The 13163-nt window shown below is 48.6% G+C and overlaps 1 protein-coding gene across 1 annotated transcript in view; it reads left to right on the top strand.

Moving 5' to 3' along the window:
• TTC4 (tetratricopeptide repeat domain 4) overlaps window positions 1–12014 on the top strand; it is a 166174-nt gene extending 154160 nt beyond the window's left edge. The window contains exon 10 of the mRNA XM_086952633.1: window positions 11878–12014. Within this exon, the coding sequence (XP_086808759.1) occupies window positions 11878–11980 (103 nt within the window). The 3' untranslated portion in view covers window positions 11981–12014. The remainder of the gene's footprint in view (window positions 1–11877) is intronic.
• Window positions 12015–13163: the final 1149 nt, after the last annotated feature.

Here is a 13163-nt window from a genome sequence, read left to right as displayed (position 1 = left end):
AGATACCATTTACTGCCCCTTATTGTATGGAGTCGCTCCTCTTCAAAGGACCCACTATTGATCAGGGCCTCCCCACCCCCGGGATATGATCAGGCGCACACATCCTAAGAATCAGCAGAACACTCAGCTACGTGATGCCCCCCTCCTCTTATCAGCAGGTTGAGGACCTCTATTGTGGGGGTATGTGGGGTGGGATTGACACGAGGATTACGGGGATGTCTTTTTCCTTACTTCACAATGTCATGATTGTAATAAAGAAAGGTCACATGCCATAAACCAGTGTATAAGAGGCCAGGCCTCAGAGAGGCTGTTAGAGCACCTCGAGACGATACCTTGTTGTCTGATCTGATGTGTTCTGCTCCGTCGGAATAAAACTTCTGTTTCCTGCCTTCCAGTCTCCGGCGCCTGCCTCATTGCTTGATAACTTGAATGGTATAGAGGCGGTTAGCGCCGGGCAAATCTTGAAAAAGGCCATAGCCCTACCCTTTTTCCACAATTGGCGTCCCAAAGCGTGGGGCCCATCAGCGACACGTGGATCCAGTGGGAGAGGTCCCGACGACAGAGTGAACGACTGCAACGATCGGGAGAGCTCGTGTCCGATAGACCCTCGTCTGACAGCCGATCATCCGACCTTCACTAGTTCCAAACAGACCTCTCTCGAGTGATCTACGGTCCTGACTCGGAACCATCAGGAGTGCCACAAACATCACGAAGAATAGAGGACGATCGGGCGCTGGATTCGGAAGACAGGAAACCGTCCATGCGGTCCGGGTAAGGTCGTGTAAACACGACAAATTGAGAAATGATTGTTTGATTTGGATAATACTAGTATTACGCTTTGTTGATTCCTCTGGAGATTCACCGTCCGCAAACGGAGAAACAACAGGCTCTCTCTTTGCAAACAGTGAAGGATAGGTAACGCAGACTTTTGTCCCCATTGTAATCCGTCGTGCCTATCTTCCTCCCCCACTGTTTTCCCGAACTGTCGTTCGTGGATTATTGTCTGGAGATTCTCTGTCTGCAAACAGGGAAGAACAAGGTCTCTCTTTGCAGGTAGAGAAAGAGTGGGTAACGCAAACCTTTAACACGTTGTACCCACTTATTCTCCCCACTGATTGTTTGATTGACCGTACACTAAGTGTTCGGTATTGGTTCTTTTGAGGTACTCACGGCCTACAAACAACGGAGAATAGAAATATTCTGTCTAGTCTTTGTCCGCCGTGATAAGATAGGTAGTGCAGACCTTTGTCCCCGTTGTAACCCGTCATGCCTATCTTCTCCCCACTGATTGGTAGCCTGTTCAGCCCGGACCGCTTATTAGAGATGAACCATCCAGCCCCGCTGGAAGGCACCCCTAATAAGGACATGTTCACTAAGCATGCACTAGTCGCTATAGCCTATACTAAGTTATGGCATAAATATACAAAAACGGACCTTAAAAGTCAGTGGCCACTGATAGGTTCCTTTGATGATCATAAAATAAAAACATTAGAAATAGCACTCCAGAAAAATAAGACCACGCCCACTATGCTCGATAGTATCGGCATGTGGCGCAAAGAAACGGAACAACGAAAAAAAAGAGAGGAAGCAAAAATAGGAAAAGAATTACGAAAGGCAGCCCACCTAGCCGCTAAGCAACTAGAAGAAGAAATAAAGAAAGGAAGCTACACAAAACCAAGAATCAGGGTCGACAGGTCAATGTCCCGTTAGGACCCCCTCTGCGCTTTACCCTGACTTGCCCTTCAAACAGCGGGCGAACGATGAATTACTGCTAGGTCCCCCAATCATCTACATGCCCCCTCCATATGCCCCCTGCCAACAACACCCGCAGGCCCTAAGTGCAAACGAGAACGACCTTAGCGCTAGTGCACCAGCCCTCACGGCCTCCGCACCAGCCACATTAGCAGCACCACCAAATGACCCCGAGGCTAGCAAGCACCCACCAGGCAGACCAAATAGGTTGAGCAAAGATGAGCGGGATGGGATTGACAAAATAGCAAAGACATTAGTAGAACGAAGGGAGAGCGAAGAATACACAATGAACATGTATAATTCGCATGCCGACAGCCACAGACGGCATTTCATTTTGCGATTCAGCTACCACACCCTGAACGCATATGAGGATAGGTATCAAAGTAAGGGCCCCGCTAAACTGACAACGCTGTATAGGAAGATTGATGTTGGAGATGGGACTGAACGCGAGGCGACGGAGCTCTTCATGCAGGCGCTTGAGGTCTTCCGCCACCTCATGGAACAAAAACCAGAAGCCAAGGTTACAGTCCCTGAAACGACCTCAGTAGAAATGGCCAACACTATGATGCCCATGAGAGAGGCGGCCCCTTACTGGATTCCGCCACGTGGTCAGGGAACAAGCGATGATATTAATCACGCAGATGCAAAAGGAAGGGTTGTGTACAATTGGGTTTACCAACCATGGGACCGACAAGATATCCTAACCTTTAAACAAACTCTGCCCGATTTAAGAAAGAACCCGACAGCATTCTATACCGAATTGGGCACAGCCTTGGGTTCGACGATAATGACTTTAGCAGATATTGACTTGTTTTTCGGGTTGTGCCTGCCAGCTGACGTGTGGAAGCAAATCCGGAAGGCTGACCACACGGATCTGTTTGGACATACCTGGAACCAACTCAGTGAACTAGATAGACAGCGAGAGCCTGGAAGGAAACCAGTAAAGGACATATTAGAACTCCCAGACAAATTAGTTCAGAAGCTAAAAACACTGATCCCAGAGAAAAAGGTAGATTGGTCGATAGTCACGGCCTGTCGTCAGAAACCCCAGGAAGATGTATCGGAATACTTCTCCAGATTCGAGACAGTGTTCTCCGACTACAGTGGCCAAGACATGACCACCGCAACCGGACAACACCTGTTTGTACAAAATTATGTAAAGGGCCTATCACAAGAGGTCTCCCAAAAACTGCAGACGAGTGAGAGTAGTTGGGGGGCCTCCAAACCTGCAGCTATACTACAGATGGCCCAGTATTACGAGCACCAGAAGAATGAGAATGATAGGGCGTCCGAGAAAAAGAAGAAAGATTTGAAAGAAAGGGTGATGATAGCTCAGATACAAGGTATAACGGTCGGACGGGAACCCCACAGGGGGAGCTACCAACCGGCCATCCCTAGAAATCCACCTCCTAAAGATCACACCCCAACACCCCACACTGGACGTAGAGACATTAGCGATGAACAATGTGCCTTCTGCAAAGGATTCGGCCATTGGAAATCCCAGTGTCCAGTTCTGCTAGAGATGAACAGAAATAGGGACCCCAAGGATGTAGTGGGTGGGCCAAGAAATAGGGGGCAAGGATGAGGGCACACAAACGACACCAACAATGACAGATCAGGGAGATCGAACACATTTGACCGTCCCCGACAGAACCAGTATCAACTATCCGACGGTGAGAATGCCCCCGATTTTGCATAGGACTGCCAGGGGCAAGGGAGGGATCCAGTCGAGCTCTGTGTTGACCAGCAAGGTCCTTATATCACTGCTAAGGTCTTGGGTACAGAGTCTCCATTTTTGGTAGACACTGGGGCGACACGTAGTGTGTTATCGAAACGACTGATTCCAAGGGCACCCTTGTCTGGCTCACACATTACATTGATAGGTTTCGATGGGACGCCCTCCACTAACCCCCTGTCCGTGCCTGTCACCTTTGACCTAGAAAGCAACACCACTGACACAACATTTCTGCTCTCCTCCAACTCCCCTGACGCCATTATGGGCATTGACTTACTGAAGCATTTTCGAGCTACCATTAGGTGTTCCCCGGACGGAGTCCGAGTCATCCTGTACGACAACCCAGACATACCCAAATCCTGCCCTGCACGACGCATGTGCTCCATAACTGACGCTGACCTATCCTTGCTTCATACCCTGCCTCCGTACCTATGGGCCAAAAATGACTCTGATGTGGGACGAATGATGATTGACCCTATTCATATAACCGTGAGACAGGATGCTATGCTCCCGAAACTCCCGCAGTATCGGATATCACCCGAGGGTGAGAAGGCACTGGCAGCGATCATTCAGTCTCTGGTAGATGCAGGAGTGGTCGAAGAAGTGGTTAGCAATGTCTGCAACAGCCCTATCCTACCCATTGTCAAGAAGCAAGGCGAGGGAGATGAGAAAGCGTACCGCTTCATCATCGACCTGCGAGAGATCAACAAAGTGGTTGTACCCCAATACCCCGTAGTCTCAGATATCACCACCATTCTGACCCTCATCCCGTCCACTGCCACCACCTTCACTGTTATCGACCTTAAGAATGCGTTTTTCTCTATCCCCATCCATCCAGACAGCCGTTATCTTTTCGGCTTCACCCTAAAATCCCGCTCGTACCGATTTTGTAGAGCTCCCCAGGGGTACACTGAAAGTCCCAGTATTTACAGCCAGGCCCTCAAAAGACAACTGGACGCTGTCCAGCTACCGGATGGAGTGGTGTTGATCCAATATGTCGATGATATTCTTTTGGCGGCCGACACCACCCCACTTGCAATCACAGCCACTGTTCAACTCCTACACTTTCTTGCAGAAAATGGCCATAAAGTTTCCAAAAAGAAATTGCAGTTCTGCCAACCACAAGTGACATACCTAGGCCATCTCCTGTCCAAAGACGGGAGGAAACTCACACCCGACCGAATCCAAACTATCCTAGACACCCCCGTCCCAAAAACACAAAAGCAAGTCCGCTCTTTGGTTGGCCTTACCTCTTTTTGCAGACAGTGGTTACCTAATTTCAGCCTCATTATAAAACCCCTACTTGCCTTGCTGACCAAAGATGCCCCCTTCCCGCTCCCTTGGACCCCTGAGTGTCAAGCATCCTTTAAGGAATTACGGGATGCCCTCTGTTCAGCACCCGTCCTAGGAACCCCGGATTACTCCAAACCCTTCTCCCTCTTCACCCACGAAAGGGAGGGGTGTGCATTGTCTGTCCTGACTCAGTCTATAGGTCCAAGGCAGCGCCCTTGTGCCTACTTCTCCGCCACTCTTGATCCTGTAGCCAGAGCTTTACCTGCCTGCGAGCAGTAGCTGCCGCTGCTGTCTCTATCCGTCAGTGAGGGAATCGTACTCTCAAACTCCCTCACCGTGTTAGTACCCCATGCTGTCGACACCCTTCTGAACCAAACCAAGACTCAACACCTGACTAGCGCACGACTGACTGGGTACGAATTGACGCTACTTGCACCCCACATCACACTAAAGAGATGCACGACTTTGAATCCTGCCACATTGTTGCCCCTGCCTGAAAATGACCCCGACGTTCCTCCCATACACGACTGTGTGACCCTCACGGACGAACAAACTAGGAGTAGAGTTGACCTCCGAGACACTGCTTTCACAGACCCCGATGGAGAACTATGGGTAGACGGCTCATGCATCAAGCTCCCAGATGGCACCACTACAGCTGCCTATGCAGTCACGACAGCCCGAACAGTAGTTGAGACAGCCCGCATCACGCAACGATCTGCCCAGGCGGCAGAGCTGATAGCCCTCACACGAGCATGCATCATAGCCACAGGAACCACCGCGAACGTATATACAGACAGCCAGTATGCCTTCGGGGTGGTTCACCATTTTGGGCTCTTGTGGAGGGAAAGGGGATTCCTGACGTCCCACGGCACCCCCATCCTTCACGGAGACTGGTTTCTGCCCTGATTGAAGCGGTTCTCCTCCCCAAACGACTAGCAGTGATCAAATGCCAGGCACACAAGAAGGTGACAGACTTAGTCGGACAAGGGAATGCACTGGCCGACATCACTGCACGAACCACAGCTGAGAATAGGACGGTGACACGCATGTATGTGACCAGGTCACAAGCAGAGAAATGGACTGACGCAAGGGAAATGATTAGAAACATCCAGTCGGCCAGCACCCCTCACGAACTGACTAAGTGGGCAGGGGTGGGTTTGAAGGATGATGAGGGCTGCTGGCGAACAAAAGATGCAAACAAATGGTTGCTGCCTGACTCATACCTGATCCCCATACTGACGATGGCTCATTCCCCTGCACACATAGGATCTGCACCCATGATCGAACTCATTTCCAAAGTCTGGCACAACGACAAAATCCCCGACTCAGCCAGACGCCTAGTCCAGCAGTGCCTTATCTGTCTGCAACATAACCCCGGGAAAGGAACTGCAGTACCCCGGGGAGGGTTTGGGACCCCCAATCACCCCTTTGAGGTCCTCCAGATGGATTACATCCAGCTGGAGAGATGTCAGGGCTTGAAGTATGTACTAGTCCTTGTATGTGCCTTCAGCAAATGGGTAGAGGCCTATCCAACCCGTGACAACACTGCCATGACTACTGCCAAAGTACTACTGAAAGAATTCTTTCCTCGCTATGGCCTTTGTCGAATTTTATGGAGCGACAATGGCCCCCACTTCATAGCTGAGGTTATCCAACTAATCCTAAAGGGGTTGGGGGTGAAGCAGAGATTTCACGCGGTCTTCCACCCTCAGTCCGCCGGCCTGGTGGAGCGCCATAATGCCACACTGAAGTTAAAATTGTCAAAAATAGTGGCCACCACCGGACTTAAATGACCAGATGCCCTCCCACTGGCATTGCTATCGATGCGTTCCACTCCCACCAAACACCATTTGACCCCCTACGAGGTTGTATTCGGGCGACCGATGAACCTCTGGACTGCTCCCAAACCGACCTCCATTCATGACGTCCCGGATGTCCTACTATCTGATTATTTGTGCAAGTTAACTAAAACGTTGTCTGTCATTCATCAACAGGTGCAGCAGGCCATCCCCGATGCTTCCAGGGGCCCAGGCCACGACATCCAACCGGGAGATTTCGTTCTAATACGAAACTTCCAATGGACCAAGAGTCTGGAACCCCGGTGGACGGGCCCCTGGCAAGTGCTGATCACCACACGGACGGCGCTTCGAGTGGAGGGGAAGAGGCACTGGCTGCACGCACACCACTGTCGGAAGGTCTCCGCGACCCTGGCCACGACAGAAAACGTCAACACCCAAGAAGAGCTCCTGAACAAAGACCGACCGACATTGAACTGTTATCCCGACACTGAGGCACTCGAACTTGCAAAATTCTCTGATCCCACTGTGCCATCCAGAGAAGGGTATTTCCTGCGTCGAAAGGAGGGAGCTTCGGCTAAGTAGACCACGGACTAAGTTGAATCTCAGAACGGTGACCTAAACACAACCAAGGGTTACCCGGAGAGAAGCTAAACGAAGTCTGTGGTTCTGCCCACTACCAAGCACCTTGAAGATGATGGAAGCGCCAGATAAGAAGATGATGGAAGCGCCAGTTGAGAAGATGATGGAAGCAACCGGAAATACCCACTACAGGAACCCAAAGACTGACAACCTGCACAAATCAAAGACAATCACCCTCTTTATTGTCTTCCTCTTTTGCCTCCTCCTAATGACCTCCTTCTGGATCCTGGAGGAAAGCGCACCGGCTCATCGGGCATTGCTGCCCACTGCACAACCAACCCCCATGAAAGAGCACCACCTGATCTCCCTGTCACCTCAGCTCCGAGAACGACGCAGGGAGTTCTGGAACAATTCCTTCGTGCAACTGTTGCACCAACACAACCTTGCTGCAAATGCCACGAACTGCTGGATCTGCGGGTTGCTCCCGCATGCCACTGGACACTCCATCCCCTTCATCCCTTCTCCTTTCTCAGTTCACGGCTCCTGCCTCGCCTGGTTGATCCTCATGCAAGAGAGCCACAAGGATAACGCCACTTCCAGCCAGACAGTGTCGCACTTCTACTCTGGGTTTTGGCTGAACAAAACCGGAAAGACCTGTGCTCCCCTGTGTCCTGCGCTCACGGGCGCCACCTTCCTTAAAGACATTCCAGCCAAAGAACGTGTCGAAGTACAGGTGCTCCACAATCCAGCTAGATCCACCTTCTCTCATCTGCAAAAACAAACTACCGCCACTGACTGTGGCTCTGTCTGTTACCAATGTCACAGGTCTCGTGTGTCTCGAAGGTCAGGGAACACAGCTGGTGGGTCACAGTTCCTGCCGAATCACCAGAACATTGGACTCAGTTGACCCCCCTTCCTTTGTTGCTTCTCCAAATATGTACTTTGTTTGTGGCACAAAAGCTTACACCTGGCTCCCGAAAGGCTGGAAGGGCACCTGCTACATCGCCTTCGTTCTCCCTCCCACATATGTCGCCCCTGCTAACCATCACCGGCAAAGGCGCGCCAATGACATTGAGCAAGCCGATTCCACTGAAGCACAGTTCCTGGATGCAGCAAAGGGACTTGTTCCTCTGTGGGGCCCAATGGCAAACAGCTGCGCTATCCGACACCTGACCCAGGCAGTAGAAACAACGATCAAAATCACGGCTGGCATCCTCGCTAACAACACAGCGGAGCTTCAGGCGGTCCGCCTTGTGGCCCTTCAAAACCGCCTTGTTCTAGATGTTGTTTTAGCCGATCGAGGAGGAGCATGCCGCATCATCGGATCTAGCTGTTGCACCTACGTGCCAGATAACTCGCCCTCAGTATACAAAGCAATTGAACACCTCCACAGACTTTCCTCGGAGGTTCACCAAGAACAAGAAGGATGGTCGCTTGGGAGCTGGTTTTGGGACACTTTGAAGGACTGGGGTTGGAGGTTGTTTTCCTTCGTACTGATACCTATTGTGATATTATGTGGGTGTTGTTTAGGTATCCAATGTCTGCCATCTTTGTGCAGCTTCGTTTCTAACTGTATGTGCCCAAAGACTTTGGACTTCCGAACTGAGCACATGAGTCCCCTCTATGAAGTAGAAATACGTGGCCTTATGGGGATAAATCCGAACTGACAAGTTGGCGAGACATGTTAAAAGGGAGGACTGTGGAATTTTAGTTTACGAGCTGAACATCATCTGCGCCAGCTTGTCACCCACGTACAACGTGCACGACAGCCATTTTAGGTATCATAGTCTCCCTGTCCACGATCGATCGCCAGCGCACTCCTCTGACCCTGCAAGCATCCTCCGCGCACCCTGGCTCCCCCTCCCTCCCTCACATGAGCATAACCCTTCTCCCCCTGCATGACCCTGTCCTTGGGAGTCACGCCCGCGCCTGACCAGCACCTCCTCTCCTTCCATGAATACCCCTCTGTTGATAAACCATCCCTCCGCGCTTGATTGTCCACGCGGCATGAATACCACTCCTTTGATGACCCCTTACCCCGAGTCCGACTGTCCACACAGGTCCGAGGCCATCGCCTAAGCCGGGAGATACCATTTACTGCCCCTTATTGTATGGAGTCGCTCCTCTTCAAAGGACCCACTATTGATCAGGGCCTCCCCACCCCCTGGGATATGATCAGGCGCACACATCCTAAGAATCAGCAGAACACTCAGCTGCGTGATGCCCCCCTCCTCTTATCAGCAGGTTGAGGACCTCTATTGTGGGGGTATGTGGGGTGGGATTGAGACGAGGATTACGGGGATGTCTTTTTCCTTACTTCACAATGTCATGATTGTAATAAAGAAAGGTCACATGCCATAAACCAGTGTATAAGAGGCCAGGCCTCAGAGAGGCTGTTAGAGCACCTCGAGACGATACCTTGTTGTCTGATCTGATGTGTTCTGCTCCGTCGGAATAAAACTTCTGTTTCCTGCCTTCCAGTCTCCGGCGCCTGCCTCATTGCTTGATAACTTGAATGGTATAGAGGCGGTTAGCGCCGGGCAAATCTTGAAAAAGGCCATAGCCCTACCCTTTTTCCACAAACGTGCCAATGGACACCACATGTGCTGCAGCAACATGGGCATCCCCACACACTCATTACTGCATGGATATACAGATGAATAAGGAAGCTCAAGAGGGCCAAAAAATACCTGTTCACAAAGTCTTTCTCACCTTACCACAGCCACCCCCTCCCCCCCCCCCCCCACCCCAAGGAGGGGTACACCGCTACATAATCTAATGTACAGCATGTGAATCCAGAAAAGGATTCATGCTGCAAAACGAAATGGTTACTTACCAGTAGGAGTAGTTTTGCAGCTTGAAGTTTTTGTGGATTCACATACGACCCACCCACAAACCCATCAAAGGAGGTATGTTAACAGGTGGGACAAAAGATAACTGAAACCAAGGAACCAACATCTAGAGGCAACAGGATTTAAGACATACCTTATAAAACAATGGGGGTAAAAGAAACCAAAGATGGCTACCACGCACTATAACTGCTCTACGGCCTGAATAAGAACAGATCTGTCTTTAAAGCTGCCAGAATACTGTACATCTAGGCACTTATTAAGAGTCCTGATTTGAAGTCTCGCGCGCAGTACCAGGAAGCTGCAAGAAGCCAATGAACCCAATAAAGACGAAACCTGGGTTGTAATTGGATTGGGTTTTTTTAAACATTGGAACACTTCAGGCAATTAGATGGATTGGATGGGGATTATGATTGTGTGTGATTGACTTGCAAGCAGAGTCTGCAAAGGGTAGCCAGTGTCATCTGATAGTGGTGCATATCTTTGTGGTAACTGCTACTGACAGGGCAAGAAGGATAACTTGAGGTGTGGGATACTTTAAAGATGCAGTGCAAGTTTTCCAGTCTGTGGTCAGCAGCCACTCTGTCTATATTGTCCTGTTTTCCTTTTTTTCCCTTTTAAAAAGGATTTGTGAAAGATCATCCTAGTATATTTTTATTTTTGGAATGTTGATCTTTTTTTTCTTTTCTTTTTTTAAGTGCAATTGGCTTTATAACTTGATTTTTAAAATGCAAAAACAGTTGATGGAAACAATGCAGAACAATGTCATACATTCACCCCAGTACAGAGATCTGGGCCTAAATCCATCGTTTTTTTGCTCACCATGCCATTTCAGTTTGAACCCAGCCATATGCAAATCAGTCTTGACCCTGTGCTCCATGGGAACAGTCCAGCCCGAACTGCCAAGCCTGGTCCTCCCTGGACTGGAAACAAGCATCCTAGGACCGGTTTCGGGCTTTCAGCCCTCATCAGCCAGGATAACTTAATTCCAGTGGCATGGACGGTAGGCTCAGACATGAGTCCCGTGCTCTCCATGCCACTGGAATCAAGCTAAGCAAGCGGTTCTATGATGCTTGTTTCCAGTCCAGGGCGGACCTGGCTTGGCCGTTTCCGGCTGGACTGTTCCCATGGGGCACAGGGTCAAGACTGATTTGCATATGGCTGGGTTCCAACTGGAATGGCATGGTAAGCAAAAAAACGATGGATTTAGGCCCAGATCCCTGTACTGGGGTTGAATGTATGACATTGTTCTGCATTCTGTCCATCAATTGCTTTTGCATTTGTCACCCGAGTGGGACGGGTATGCTCAGACGTGAGTCCTGTGCTCTCCATGCCACTCCAATCAAGCTATCCTGGCTGATGAGGGCTGAAAGCCTGAAACTGGTCCTAGGATGCTTGTTTCCCGTCCATGGAGGACCTGGCTTGGCAGTTCGGGCTGGACTGTTCCCATGGGGCACAACAACAAGACTGATTTGCATATGGCTTGGTGCAAACTGGAATGGCATGGTGAGCACAAAAACGATGGATTTAGGCCCAGATCTCTGTACTAGGGTGAATGTATGACATTGTTCTGCATTCTGTCCATCAATTGTTGTTTTTGCAATTGTTTTTTTCAAATGGCTTGTCTATTCTGCAGTATCCTGCATTGGACCTCTCTGTGTTGATTACTGTTAATGAGGATCCCCTAAAGGAGAAATATTGCTGCAGAGACGTACCTTGCTTTTACAGCTTTGTTCACTAGAGACTACTGTCTGCTACTCCACAGTGGTATTTGAATATTGGTGTATTTTCAGTCATTCGAGTTTCTTTGTTTGAAACTGTTAAAAAATGTTAGTTTGTTTTTTAATTCACTATTTCATTTTTTTTGCAGGTATTTCATCAAATCTGGAACACCGGCATTCATACTTTTTGTAAAGCAGTCATCTTTTTGTTTAAATTATTTATCTGACAGAAAAGTTCATCGGATTAAATGATAATGAAATAAACATCACCAGACTTTTACAATAATGGTTGAATGCAAATTTATCATGTGAACGTGCCTTTTAGCATTTAAATACATGGCTATACTGTGGCAACATCCGTACCTGAAATACAACACTGTGAGGCAGGTTGTGTACAACAGGTTGGTTTGGAAAACATTTCAATGAATGTGAAGGCTATATGGGACAGAAGGAGCTCTCGAATGAGTGTGGAGTATCTGTTTTAATACCTAGTTCACTCAGAGTACTGCACGAAATACTGGGAGTTGTGACAAGTTGACACTGTCAAAAATGTCTGCTGTTATGAAATGGAATTATTACAATACCTGATAATTAAGAAAACAAGTTACTTACCTGTACCTTTAGTTATTCAGTATTGGTATAGATTCACATGCCTGAATCATTCCCCGTTGCCGAGGTGAGAGTCCCACGGTATATAAAAAAGCAGTACCAAAAGTAAATTACAGTAGTAGGCCCCATGAGAAAGGCCTGAGGCCTAGATTGTAGTAGCCTATCCACCTCATTATGCTAAAAAGACCAAAGTCTTTGTTCCAACCAATCAGCTCACATCACCCTCTAGAACCCTCTCTGCAGAGCCAGTTCTCCTCAGATTTTGGTTAGCACAAGTGGGAATGAGTATCCCAAAAATTAAAGAACTGACTCTCCGGGGAGGAGGGTGGGTGCATGTGAATCTATGAAAGATACCAATACTGGATAACTGAAGTTACAGGTAAGTAACTTGTTTTCTTATCAAGTATTGGGGTATCTTTCATAGATTCACATGCCTGAATCAGAATACCAAGCAGTATGCCAGACAAAAGTCTGATGCGGATGGTGGGAGACTTATTGTGATACACTCCCATAAACATATATTTAACAACCAACAATAGTGAAGCAAATACATTATTAATGAAAAACTTGACTAAATGCTAAAGAGCAGTCATATAATAATAAACAGAAAAGTAATATCACTACAAAAGAAGTAAGTAATCTGTAAAACATGTACATCTTTAATCTTTACAGAAATATTGAAAGTTTTAGACTTATTATAAGATGAATAAAACATTGGTTACCTGAATCTGTTCTTATGGAAACAGGTGACGTAAAACCGCTTGACCAACTGCTGCATCATGTTGATTTGCTGATTGCAGGTAGTAATGTCTTGTGAACGTGTAGA

Source organism: Lissotriton vulgaris, chromosome 1_1 (assembly GCF_964263255.1).
Source record: "Lissotriton vulgaris chromosome 1_1, aLisVul1.2, whole genome shotgun sequence".
Taxonomy (NCBI): domain Eukaryota; kingdom Metazoa; phylum Chordata; class Amphibia; order Caudata; family Salamandridae; genus Lissotriton; species Lissotriton vulgaris.
Note: the sequence above shows the minus strand (reverse complement) of the source record. Positions and strands in the feature narration are given on the sequence as shown.